Source organism: Macrobrachium rosenbergii, chromosome 6 (genome assembly GCF_040412425.1).
Source record: "Macrobrachium rosenbergii isolate ZJJX-2024 chromosome 6, ASM4041242v1, whole genome shotgun sequence".
Classification (NCBI taxonomy): Eukaryota; Metazoa; Arthropoda; class Malacostraca; order Decapoda; family Palaemonidae; genus Macrobrachium; species Macrobrachium rosenbergii.
Window position 1 is genome coordinate 7121331 of NC_089746.1, and position 14515 is coordinate 7135845.

General features: G+C 40.1%; 1 protein-coding gene across 3 annotated transcripts in view; it reads right to left on the reverse strand.

Moving 5' to 3' along the window:
- Kcmf1 (Potassium channel modulatory factor 1) overlaps positions 1-10692 on the reverse strand; it is a 96207-nt gene extending 85515 nt beyond the window's left edge. For 2 of the 3 annotated variants that reach the window (XM_067104800.1, XM_067104799.1), the window contains exon 1: positions 10294-10692. In XM_067104800.1, coding sequence (XP_066960901.1) covers positions 10294-10309 — 16 coding nt within the window. In that variant the 5' untranslated portion in view covers positions 10310-10692. The remainder of the gene's footprint in view (positions 1-10293) is intronic. The other variant, XM_067104801.1, reaches the window with a different exon arrangement.
- Positions 10693-14515: the final 3823 nt, after the last annotated feature.

A 14515-nucleotide genomic window follows, 5' to 3' on the forward strand; every position in this document is an offset into this window, starting at 1 on the left:
CACAAATTTTGAATTCTAGCTGCTGTTTGGTTCAAAACAATAGCAATGTAACTACTGGGTAAGTTACACACTTAAAAACTTATTTTTTATAAAAATTATATATAAAACCGTATTTTATTATAAAAATGTCATTTTTATATAATGTAAGCAACTTACCAAGTAAATACAAAGCTGAATCCCACATTGACAGGTGGTGGGAAGTATGGACATGTACTACTCAAAAAAAAATTTATAAATGGAAATGCAATTGAAATTTATATATGGAAATGCAATTGAAATAAGATAAAAGCTAGCATTGTGTTAATGCTTGTTGTAACCTTACCTGGGGAGAGAGCTAGAGCAGGATGATACTGCCTCTTGGTCGTAGCTCATCTCAACCCGTAGGGGCATGACCAGTAGTGTCAGGAGTTGCCCCTACTTTAGTAGGAGCTTTGTAGTCAGGGAGTACTCTTATGACTTAAAAAGCTAGGCAATAAACAATTGCCCCTATTTTCGTGGGAGCTTTGTAGTCAGGGAGTACTCTTATGACTTACAAAGCTAAGAAAAAACAACTGCCCTTGCCCTGGGCATGAAACAAAATACACCAACCAAAAAACGACCATAAAAAACCATGTTACCTGAACACTGATTAAAAAACACAACCCATCCATTAAAACAAAGATTGGAGGGTACTCCAGGTACCAAGTACCCCCCAGCTTCCCAACTAAATCAACAACCTTAAACAAGGCAAGGAAAATTGAAGCATTACTCCTACCCCTCATTCCCTAGTGCCACACCAGCCGCAAAGAACAGACCCAGCATACCGTAGTCCTTAAACATTGTTCGACATCATGTAAATAATGGGTAGCAAAGACTGAGCGACACTTCCAATAAGTCAATTGGATAACAGCAGAAAGAGAGACGTTGCACTTAAAAGCCAATGATTTGGCTACTGCCTGCATGTCATGGGCATTATCCTTTAACAAAGGCATTTTATCTTCTTGGATCCCCAAGTGAGATTCCACAATTACATCTCTCATGCTTCCTACCCTTAGTACTCAGACTGCGGAGAAGCAGTGCAACACTGAGGCCTTACTCAAAGAAACTTCACTACTGATTTCAGGAGCAATAGCACAGCTATGTGCAGAAGTCTGAGGAGGTATCTTGAGAGTACAATGATTATAACCCATCCTTAGAGCATCAAATAAAAAACTGAAGGTCAATGGACCAATAAACATTCACGCACACATGCACAAGAATGTATTCTCTGGGGAACACTGCTGACCTCTACACCAATGACACTTTAAGATGGCATAAAAAAAGACAAGCATATCCCTCTATACCCTCACACGTGCACTGAAGCATAATGAAAATTATTATTGAAAACCCAAACAAACCCAAAAACCATGTAATATGATTCACCAAATAACCAAGAATTCATAATACTCACCAAAGCATTAATGGAAAGACTATTAACTTAACCAGCAAATGGAAAGAAATCAAAAGGCACCACCACAGTAAATACAACAAAGATTAAAGAAAACCAAAGATACCCTGTTGCTATGAAACAGGCAAGAAAAACAATTGCGTAACATTGAAAAACTATGATTACTGAAAATTGTTCATAAAACTGACTAAGGGAATCCCAAGACTGCATAAACAAAAACAATTCCAAATTGCACATTTAAACATATAATCACAAAAAATGCAATGGAATGAAGGGAATTACTCACAGAAAGAAAGGAAAACAGTACTCCCACCAACACTTGGCAGTGACTCAACTGGCTCAGAAGACAAAACGCTAACACAACTCTTAGTCATTCTGAAATTTCCTAAAAAAAAAACACACACACCACCAGAATTAGGGACAGGTCAAATGAATGAGACACCACCAAAAAAAAAAAAAAAAATTACATTTTTATGGTAAAATAAAGTTTTATATATGCTTACCAAGTAACTACATACCTATTAGTTTCATTTATCAGCAGCTTAAATTTTAAATTCGTGGTAGCGTTCCAATATTTTGGTACAGGTAACTCGCCCCACCCACTTTTGGGGAAGGAGAGGTACAACACTACTAAAGAGCCCAATATGTTCATGCCCTATGTCCATGAGGGGGGAGGAGGGGGGGGCTCTGATCATGTAGTTAAGTACATATAAAACTTTATCATAAAAATGTCATTTTTATATAAGTTACTTACCAAGTAACTATACAGCTGAATCCCACATTGACAGGAGGTGGGATGCATGGGCATACACTATTTAAAAAAACTCATGGATGGGGTGAATTTTGAAACAGTAATTAGTTAACACTGATAAAATGTTTGTTGTAACCTACCTGGTGAGAGAGCTACAGCAGGAAATTACCGCCTCTGGCGAAGCTCATCTCAATCATAATGCCGTGGCAGTGAAGCCAGGGGTGTCTCTACATCAGTGGGGCTTCGCAGCCAAGGAGTATTTTGATGGCTGACAAAGCATACAATAAAAACAAAAGCCCTTGCCCTGGGTGCAGTACCACAACCAAGACCATAAAAATAAATTACATATATACCATATAAAAACCAGATACAGTACCCATAACCCATTCATAACAAGACACAACAAATGGATGATGGGTACTCCCTCCTGGCACTTGGTACCCCCAACTTGACGAAACTCGACAACCTAAATTCAAGGCGAGTGGATAAGAGGGATGGAAGAGATACCTCCTATCCTTCCTCCCCAAACACCTGCCAACCACAGATAATGGGCCAACGGTATTGCAGTTCTCATATAGTCTCAATATTATGCAGACAAAAATTTGCAAACACTGACTTGCACCTCCAGAAGGTGGATTGCACAATTGTAGAAATGGATAAATTCCGCTTGAAGGCCATTGAAGTTGCTACTGCCCTAATTTCGTGGGCTTTAACTTTGCAAACAGGCAAGTCTTCCTCTCGTGTCTGAACGTGAGACTCGGAAATTACGTCTCTCAAGAAGAACGCCAATGCGTTCTTGGATAAAGGACGGGCCGGGTCCTTAACTGAACACCAGAGGTTAGGAGACATGCCTCTGATTCTTAGTCCTCTCCAGGTAATACTTTAACGCTCTTACTGGACAAAGAAATCTCTCTTGGTCTGTAGGACTGAGAATGTCCATTTCATTCTTCAGTAAGAATCCCATAGTAAAGCTGCAGACCACGCCTCCTTGTGCAAATCCTACCTTCTTGCTCAAGGCCTGCAACTCACTAGTCCTCTTAGCAGTAGTCAGAGCTACTAAAACAAAGGTCTTCCTTGTGAAATCCCTTAGGGATGTGGATTGAAGAGGCTTAAAAAGGAGGGCCTGCAAGCCATTTTAAAACACCATCTACATTCCAGGACAGGGAATCTGACCTCTCCTATTTTGAAGTGTCCAGATTTAATTAGATTACCTATGTCTTTATCAGTCTTTATGTCTGAATACAGGGTTCAGCATCGCTCTGTAGCCCTTGACTGTGGGTGTAGCTAACCCTTGGGAGGACCTTAAAAATAGCAAAAAATCTGCTACCTGCACTACAGAGGCAGAAGCAGATGATACAGTGTGTCTTCTGCACCAGTTGGGGAAGATTGCCACTTGTTCTGGTAGATGCTGGAGGAAGACTGGCGTCTACATCTTGCAATTGCTTCCGCAGCTGGTCTCAAAATGCCTTTCGCTCTGACAAGCTTCCTGACAGTCTGAACCCATCAGAGCGAGAGTAGATAGTCCTTGGTGGAACTGGTGAAAGTGCAGTTGCTTGAGCAGATTTCATCACTGTGGCAGCAGTCTTCGGAAATCTACCAGATCAAGGAGATCTGGAAACCACCCCTTCTGTGGCCAAAAAGGAGCTACCAGAGTCATCGACGTGTCGTCGTGAAGGAGAAATTTATTAATTACATCTCTCACCATGCTGGATGGTGGGAAGGCGTTGATGTCCAGGTTCGACCAGTCCTAGAGCATCACATCCGTTGCCCACGCGAGAGGGTCCGGGGCTGGTGAACAATACAAGGGAAGTCGGTGGTTCCTCGATGTTGCAAACAGATCTACTGACAGCTTTCCCCACCGTTTCCACAGGTCAGTGCACACCTGCGGATTCAGTGTCCATTCCATGGGTAGGACCTGTTTGCAACAACTTAATTCGTCCGCTATGACATTTAGCTTGCAGGTGACAATCCTTGTTTGGTTTTCTTGTGCCCAGATGAGAAGTTCTCTGGCTGCTTGATACAGCAAAAAGGAGTGGGTCCCTCCCTGACTCCTTATGTAGGCCAGAGCTGTCGTATTGTCCGAGTGGACTATGACTGTGAAGTTGAAAAGTCGCTGTTGCAGTGCTGAAGGACCAAGTGTATTGCCTTTCAGCTCCTTCATGTTGATATAAAGTCCTCTCTCGGGTTGTGACCAAGTCCCTGAAACTTCCTTGTCTTCTAACAGAGCGGTCCCCCTGATGCGTCTGAGTATAATGTGTGGTTGGGGCACAGAGGGTGTAGAGATTTCCCTTCTGTGAATCTTCCTGTCACAAGCCACCACCAAAGGTCCTCCTTCATCTTGGGAGTGATTGGGAAGACAAACACGTCCGGAAGAGTCTTCCTTTGCTAACTGGCCTTAGAAAGAACTGAAACACTCCCATGTGTACTCTCCCTAAAGGAACGAACTTTTCTATGGATGAGGGTGCCCAGCAAACACATCCACTCATTGGCCGAGCATGACGGGAGAGAGAGAGAGGAAGTTCTAAACTGTCCAGATGCAGGATTAGATTCTCTTGTCAGACGGAAAAGCCCAAAAGTCTGAAAATTGATCTTCATTCCCAAATACAGAATTGGCTGACTCGGGACTATTTGGGATTTGTCTCAGTATATCAACAGGCCCAACTCTTGGGTTAACAGAAGTGTCTTTCTGAGGTCCTCCGTGCAACCTGGTTCCGAGGGGAAGCATAGGAGCCAGTTGTCTAGATATAGACAAATGCTGATCCCCATGAGATGTAGCCATTTTCCTTATGGGGCGAGAACACCAGTGAAAACTTGAGGGGCTGTAGAGAGGCCAAAGCACAGCACTCGAAATTGGAAGACCTTGTCCTGGAACACAAACCACAGATACTTCCTGGCTTCCAGATGAACTGGAACTTGGAAATATGCGTCCTGCATATCTATAATAGCCATCCAATCCCCTTGACGGATGGAGGACAGGACTGAATGGGTGGTCTCCATTTTGAATTTTGTAGTCTGAACATAGAAATTCACAGCGCTAACATCCAAGACAGGTCTCCAACCTCCTGATGACTTTGAGATGAAGAAAAGGCGGTTGTAAAACCCTGGCAACCCAATATCTTCGACTATCTCTATGGTCCTCTTGGTGAGCAGAGATGAGACTTCCTGTGACAGGGCCAAATACCTCTCCAAGCCTAAAGAGTAGGCGGCCAAGTTGATGGGAGAGGACACCAAGAGAGGTTTCTCCCTGAACAGGATGGAATATCCTTCTCTGATCACTTTTAAAACTCAAGGCTCTATATTTCTGTCCTACCACTTGCTCCAAAAATGTAGAAGTCTGACCCCCACTGGTACACGGAGGACAGTATCCTCACTTACGAGAGGTGGGCTTGACTGAATTCTTGATTGGTCAGACTGACCTAGAAAACGCCTGAGAACGGGACTGGAAATTGCCTCTACCGCCTCAAAATGTCTGCTGTTGTAGAGGTGAGGTCGTTCTGTGAGCAAAAGAAGTAGAAGAGGAAGCACGTCCTGACTCCTTCAGATGTTTGGCGGACTGAGCCAGTAAGTCTTGAGTACACTTCTTTTGCAACTCTGCTGCGATACGCTCTACTGTGGCATGGGGAAAGAGACTACGTCGATCCAAAGGAGCAAAAAGAAGCGCAGATCTCTGGGAAGGGGTGACCCCTTTTGAAGTGAATGAACACCACTGTTCTCGCTTCTTAAGCACTCCCACTGCAAATAAGGCCACCAGCTCCTGGGATCCATCCCTGATCACCTTATCTGTGCATGAGAGGACTCCCAGCCAGTCTGTAGCAAAGTTAGCTTGGAGTGGCACAGTCCTCGATCTTTTTTTGCCAACGCTGCGAGCTCTTTCCATTGCTTGCTTACGAGCCTGGGAGAGTTGTCTTCCACTGAGACACCAGACCTTTTCAATGGTCTCGACACTTGAGCGAAGCACCAACTGCGCTTTTTGGCCCCATTGGACTGGAGTCTGAGTCACTGGAAGATAACATATGCACGTCCAAGTGGACGTCTTTCCAACGGCAGTCCTCCGAGTCCTGAGATTTGCGAACAAATGGCAGCGACTACTCGTGGGCAAACCCCATCGACCTCCCTTGGACTGCCAGTTTGCTTCCTCCCAGGTGAGCAAGGGGAGTTTAGCAAAGACCTTGATCTAGAAGCATCGGTGGGACGAGTAACCGCCCCCTCCACTAACACTGCACTCGACACTGCACTGACACTGTTAAATTTGTCCATAAGGACACGCATTGAGTTCCCAATCTGGGAAACAGTGTTCACCAACAAATTAAATTTCTGATCAACACATGCTTCTAGGCTGGCAATGGCATTAGGTTCAGAGGGGAGGACTTGAGATAGGGGAAAAAGTGGTCACAGGTGTTGAAGGTACAGGTAACTCAGCCACATCAACCCCCAGAGACAAAACCTCACTAGCAGAAGCCTTTGCTTCAGCCCTAGCAGTAGCCTTTCTTAGTCTGTCACGCTATAATTTCTCTAAATGTGCATGCAATGTCTTTCACTTCCCCTTATCCCAGTCCTTACATTCGTCACAGCAAAGTTCCAGTGAGCAAACTTGCTCCCGACACGAACTACATACTGTGTGATTGTCATACTGACTGAAGTCAACCTAGTCTCGCAGCCTTTACTACAATACCTGACACTAGACAGGCTAGAATCTGACATGATCAGTCCAAGGAAAAATAGTCAAAGTCGGGAAAGTCACAATTAGGAGTCCTGAATTAGCTAAGCTAATTAATAGTAGCACGCTACCAAAAAGCAAAGCGTACTTCACCATATGAAGAATATCTGCAACCCTTCAGTGAAAACCCAAAAATTCAGAGCTGCTCAATAACCAAGTGTTTAGTCATTGACCGGCAGAAACAAATTGAGCTCTTTAGCTGTGTTGTACCTATCCTTCCCCAAAAGTGGGCAGGGCAGTATACCTACACCCAAAACAAAAGAGCGCTACCCCAAATTTTGAATTTTGAGCCGCAGCGCAAAGTAGAAACTAATAGCTATGTAATTATTTGCTAAGTTACATATGTAAAAATCAACCACTGCAACTAGAGTACACAATTTCAGAGTTCAGCTGCAAAATTTTACTCAAGCCAAGCTTTCCAGTTTGGATACATAGCCATTTCATAGCTTAACTGTCTCAATATTTATCCCAATTCAGTTCTGTTGCCCATTCATGTTTGATAAAAAAAAAAAAAAAAGTTTAAATCGTTTTTCTCAGTATACTCTGTCACCGAATGTCATAAGTTTGGTTCCCCAGAAGTTCAACAGCAATGCTGAAATTTATGAATTGGAGGGATGTCATGTTAGCATAAACAGTAAAAGTTAAACTGATAGGAGAATTAATGTGCCTAACAGGTTTAATCAGTAGTCAAAAAATAGAAGTAATGACACAGCAGGCGAAAAGGGATAAAATAACACTCAGTGGAGAAAGGATTAACGATGAATGTTTAAAAGACTACAAAAGGCAATTCAAAATGGGTAAGTATGGTAAGTAACTAAGATTTGGATATCAAACAGAATGAAACTGCATGCAAAAGACGGATTATACATTAGTCTCATATGATCTGTATTGCTATATGGATATGAATCTTGCATGAGAGCAAAACTATTGCATATCTAAAGGTTTGTTGATTTGCAAAGAGAGCTTTAAGAAAAATATTAGGGGTCAGATGGGAGGATAAGATGGAGAAATGATGTGATATCATAAGGGAAACTATGTTAGTTCCTTAAGTACATGAAATATGGATGAACAGGTGTGGATGGCTTGGACATAACTATCACGCAAACCTAGGAATATGGTGCATGACAGTGTCAGGTGGGCTCCTCTGTGCACCAGAACTGGAAAATCAAGACATACTCGGAAGAGAACTATGAGATGGGAGGGTGGAGATAAGAGATTTATGTAAGACAAAGCAAAGGAAAGGCATGAATAGCAAAATTTTATAGAGGCCCTTTGCATCACACAACATCAGTGATGATGACAATGTGTACCTTGCCACAGGTCAAGACTACTATGACTAGATTTAGCCTAGTGCCTACCTCACCACTTGGCAGGATAGCCTACCATATCTCGGGCCAGTGATTTGGTAGTCAAGCCTGGCCTAACCTAGCTGGTATGATGAACTAGCCTAGCCTAACCTAACTTTTAAATAGTATCTGTAACTGTTGCAAGCCAGCATTAGCCTTTACCTAACCAATAAATGCCCATTGCTATATTAGAAATGGAAAACTTTGTAGGTTTCTATTTGATTTCCGAAGTTATCTAGTGGAGAGAACCTGTTATCTAGTGGAGAGAACCTGTGGTCTATCTTTTATTGCTAGGTTAATCTACCCCAGATCTCATAATATACATTTTGTGAAATAACCTTTACAGAACTAATTCTCACCAAATATTCCTCTGATTGTTTATCCATCTGTTGTATACATATTTTGCCATTTTAGCTATACTGTTACACAACAAATTTGACTTTTGAAGTTGTCTAATGTGGAGAATCTAGAATTGATGGCCTAGTTTAGTCTACAATAGATCCTTGAGTAATCCATTTTATGAATTAACTACATTTTAAAGGAGCAGCCAGTAAATTAATTATATAAATATATATCAATTCTCATCAAATATTTCTACATTTTCATCTTGTATTCATAGCATTCAGAGCATTTTGACCATTATCCTTGGTCAAATCCAAAAAATTTTTATTCTGAAACTATTTAGCATAAAGAATCTGGAGCCACCTGGGGCTTAAAGTAGGGTAACAGTAACGTGGATCCTTGACTAATTTCATTTTGTAAATTAACTGCATTGTGAATTCATGAAACATAGGCTACAGTATTAGCCCAGTTGATCATTCTGCGATCATCCAAATTCTGAAGCAATAACCTCAGGCCTTTCATGTGGTCAGATAGATCATGGCACCCTTTGTCTAAGTTAGGTTGAGCTAGGTTATATTTTCTCAAAATGGAAAATTCAAAGGCAACAAGTATTCAAGCAACGTATTTGAAAAATCATCCAATGGGTCGAGGTCAAATGAGTGCATATTTTCGATACACTGTCAAAACCTGACTTACGGCACAAAATACTGCCTGAAGGGTGGGGTTCTGCCCCTCCTGAATCTGCTTTAGCCTATCTTAAACTAATTACTAAGGTTATATTTGCCATATCAGCAACTAACGTCTACAGCTTTCCATCTCAGAAGCATAAGTTCCCTCACTAATCAATCAAAACTGTTAGACACGTATGGATTGGCCAGAAAAAATATAATCATAGGCTACTAGCCTAAATGATAAATGCCCCCAAAAGATATATAAGTACAACAGGCATCGGCAGCAGGATAAACCTGCGGCTATGGCTCGGTCTGCCTACTTAACCCATTGGGTAGCCTATGTTTGAAAAGATATTAATCATAAGTATATTTTTATTTATTTCAGTAGTTAACATATCTGTGACCCGCTTCTCAGACCCTACATTATGCACCTACGTTCTGCATATCCCTAGGCTAGGTACTATTAAAAGGGCAAACCCCAACTAGGTTTGCCCTACAAATATTAATCAAGCCCCAGAAAAACGCATAAAATTCAGAGAGAAAGAGACCTTGGTGAAAAACTATGGAAGCAAACTCCAATCCTACTAAGGGTCTAAATATGGCTAAAGGAGAGAGAGAATTGGGCCGAGGGCTACGCAAGTATGTGATCATGTAAACAACCGAGGAATCGAGCCTCTCTCTCTTATTACATGTGAAACAACGGCTGAAAATGCAATTTCATGACACTTGGCAAATTTACCGGTCGCTAACAAAAATCCTGCAGGGGGGAAAAAGGGAAAATACAGCACATTTGCGAATTTAATGAGAAAACGAAATCGGAATTCCATTGATAACTACGTTTCAGGTTTTTCCTCGTCAAAGGCAACGCCATTGCTACAATCAAGAAAAGAGTTTCAAAGGGGGATAAAACCATCACTGACGGCACAAATGACAGCAAATATCAAATTGTTTTCAACTGGCATAGAGCTAAAATGGAGAGAAACGAAATTCTCCTTTTTGGCTCGGGACCAGTTTTTAGCAGAGTCTTCTTATTGCCTTACCTTCATGACGGGACATAATTTCACCAGCAACTGGCCTTGTTATCAGCCCTGCTACGGTTTCTTATGCGTTATCTATACGCTCTATGAATATCGCTGCTTAACATGAATATATCACAGTGTCTCACGACCATCAACAGACCCAAGATTTTCGGTAAAATATTTCTAAGTTTACAAAACCTCAACTAGGCCATGATGACGTCATGAAACTTCGATCTTAGAACTTGGAACTTCCTCGGGACTACATCTGGGTGAAAATGGCCTTTATCGGCTTTCAGTAAAAGAATTAAAATTCCTAAATGATTTTATATAATATTTGATTCGCTCACAATGAATATGACAGCAAATTTCGATTAAATAACTAATTAGAGAATAGCAATTTACACCAGATACGTCGGCTAGCAAGGGCGGGTTTTCACTAGAAAGATTCTCAGGTCTCTCGGGCTCGTGTCGGCAAAGATGACGTCATCATCAGCTTTCGCTCTCCTTTCAAATCATGATGCAAAAGCTACCGAGTGCTACGATGTGTTAAACACATTGTGAGATGCAACTAAACAAATAATTTCCATAGAATAAGTACAATTCTATACGATCCTTTTCAAAACATTCATTTAACAATCATGTCGCTGTAAAAGTACGCTGTTTTATAAATCAATTTTCATGGACAAAAACAAATCACCATCAACCAATGAGTCTGCATCCCTGTTATTTGTCATATAATCGACTTAGCAATTGTCATCAGTTCCATAACTAAGAAAAGTAGACAGGAGTGTTTCTGTTTAACGTCTACTAACTTAACGTTATAAGGACAATTTTTTTTCTCACAAAAAAGGTGGCCACATAAAATTGCAGTACAATTCCAACGTATGATTTCGTATGACAATACATTACGTCACATCGACACACGAATTTCTCTTCTCTGATCACTCTCTTTTTCTTGTTGGTCGTCTTCCTTTCCTATAAAAACGTCCCTGAAACTCGTATTCACTCTCGCCCATTCTTTACAGCATCTATTAATGAAGATCCTGAAGATGTTTTGCGATGCTGATTAAAAACGTCTTAGCACAATTCATCGTTTTGTATATCAATTTCCCCATTCCCCTACAAAAATTTACATTTCTCAGGAATGTCTAGACATTTTGGAAATTAAAACTCTCCTGTCGGTCATTTTTTTTTTTAGAACTGAGTAGTAGTCTTCGTAGATGGATGGTGAACCTGGCTAAATCTGAACTTCTAGAACGCATAAACTTCTGCGCTGACCAGATTCTCTTGACGTAAAAGGAAGGCTTGTCTGTTTGCATTTATATGACTTAGTTGTACCCATATTTGAAGGTGCTCTATACAGTGTGCATCGTAGGACTTAAATGAGGCATTGAATGTCAATGGTGACACGGATCTTGTTTGCTATCAAGAATAACGCCTATTATTCTTTGTTCTTGATAGATACTTAGCCACTGCCATCCAAAATTGTTTGGCCGTGCATAACCACAATAATTTCCCAAGCCGCGTAAGTTGTGTAAGACATTGGCGCATTACCAGTTGTGTTGTTTAGAAAGAACAAATTCGTGGTATACTGTTTTGATCCTGTCTTAAGTTCCCTCACCTTGAATACACTAAGCCTTCTGCCTCATCTGTTTATTAAATTCTTTTAATCTGTTAGTTTCAGGAGTTGTTTGTAACCGAGCTCTGAAGTCAGTTAATATCCTTATATAAGTTTTCTTCCCTTTCCTTACTGCAGGTGAGTAAACTGGTTTTGCATATCTTGGCTGCGTCAGCAAAACACACATACACACGCGCACACACATACACTCACACATATAATTTCCATATATTTTTAATTGTAAACACTAGATCTTTAATTCCTGAACTTTGATTAAGAGCATTTGCCATTCTTATGTCAATCTTCGTTGTAACCAATGACAGTTCATTTATTTCTTTATATTTGTTTATTTACTCATTTTTGGGGAAACAAGAATGCAGGAGGAAGGAGGATGGGGCATAAACCCTGAAGGAAATTGTAAACGCTTCTCTGACGCAATATTTTGTTAGAAAAATAGATTGAATAACAGAAATATTATTATTAATAATCCACTCTCCAGCAACCTATTAAATCATAACCTTGTCATGAATTCATTTGGGGAATCATGACCACTGGCAGTATTCGCATCTTACCTGCAGTCCGATCGTTTCTTAGTAATAGTGCAGTATTGATTCTGTTTGTTGCTTTTCTGGGTTCCTTTGCATCCAAGCCATCGATGTCGTAACAGTTTCGGCACCAGTTTACGGCAGTCTATCAATCAATCAACTAACCTTCAAAATCCATTGCCCTGCTAGGTTCCGAGTCATTCCTAACTCGCACCTCGAAATACCTCTTCCACTTTTACTCAGATTCTCTTCCGCTAAAATACTTTCATGAGCGCTCTTTACTCTAGATCTTATCTGATATTCAGTCCCCGATTAGTATGCAGCCCAACCCTCCTATTATTTCTAGGTAATACCATTACTTGGGTTCCTTGGTAATAAAGTTCTCAGAGGTTTTTAATAACGAAATCGATTCTCATAAAGTCTGTCATGGCAAAGTCATCCGTCAGAATTTCGTACAGGACAAGAACTCTGGGATACTCATCCCCCTCAGGTAAGTTAGACTGAGTTAGATCGTCCTGTTGTACCTATTAAACTTAATAACTGCACGCAAAATATGGAAGGTTTACTTTATGTCAGTCTAGTATTCAAAGTTAGCCAATAAATCAGTCGCCCCATTTCTTAAAATGTAATTCAAAAGAAATAGTAAACGATATCAGAGCATTCTTAATATTACTAATTCTTCGTTACCGTTCCACCTACGTCTTAGGGGAATCTCTTTACTGACAGAGAAAAGTGTAACCATACTCCAACCTCTTTGATAATATCACAATCCCATCTATTTTTCTTTGTTCCTGTTAACTCTCTAATTTTGCAATTGTGCTACTGAATAGTTGTGCTGTTCAGTTGTTGTACTGCAGATGAAACCTGGAATGTTAAAAATAATCCATAGTATGTTATGATTAAAATTCGTAGAACGAATTCTATCATTGATCCGATATTTCTGTTAGAGAAGATTCTTCTCCTTCGAATCGATTAGCGTTTGTTGCCGCTCGAGGGTTCCTTTCCTTCCTGTGCAAACGAAGAAGCTAGAACCACCGTCCTCTTGAACACCCCCATACACTGTATGTGACCACTTCTTGAGAAGTTTGTGTTTTCTCTCATTTCCTGTTGTGGATATCATCGATCAGCTATGCATCTCCTGCGTGTCCCCAAACCAGCCACCCCCCTCCCCTTGCCACTCCCTCTCTCTCTCTCTATATTGGCCCCTCTCTGGCGTTCTCTCTGTCCCTTAATGCAGCTCTCACCAAGCCACTTCCATTTGCTATACTTGCTTCAACCTCTTTCTTCTTTTCATAGTTGCTATATATATATATATATATATATATATATATATATATATATATATATATACACACACATAAAGATAGTTTTGGATCGTACGTTGTTTCAGATTAACCGTTTTTTATTGATCTTCTTGTCTGAATTTTGATATTCATTTCATTAATCCAGTTGCTGCTTCTTTTACATTTTGAGATTTTCTGAATATAAAAAAGTATTCACGTTCCATCGTCTGCATCGACTTACGAATATATGCATTTATTTATTGCTTGCGTATGTACATATTTTTTTTTTATTTTACATTTACGTCTATCTATTCTGTACTTTATTGTCATTGTTATTTGTTATAATCTTACATTCTTGAGGAAAAGGCCGTGAACTTACATATGAAAGTTCCATAAAAATAATATTATATATATATATATATATATATATATATATATATATATATACACACACACAGTATATGTTTTGTGTATGTATATATATATATATATATATATATATATATATATATATATATATATATATATATGCAATAAATAAAGAGGAATTATAATATACTTATCAACAGCAAATAAATAAATAGATAAATAAATAAATGAGTGCTTCAGCATACCCTCATCCAAAGTCTAAATTGGCAGATGCCGTAACGTTCATATAACCACCATCCAGCGTAAGACTACTAATATGGCGTCTGAAATAACCCATTAGCACTGATACTTAATTCCAAGTAAAGCAGAAGATGCTTAAAGGAAGAGGATCTAGGCGCCCATGCCAAAAAAGATATGGGCGATTTATA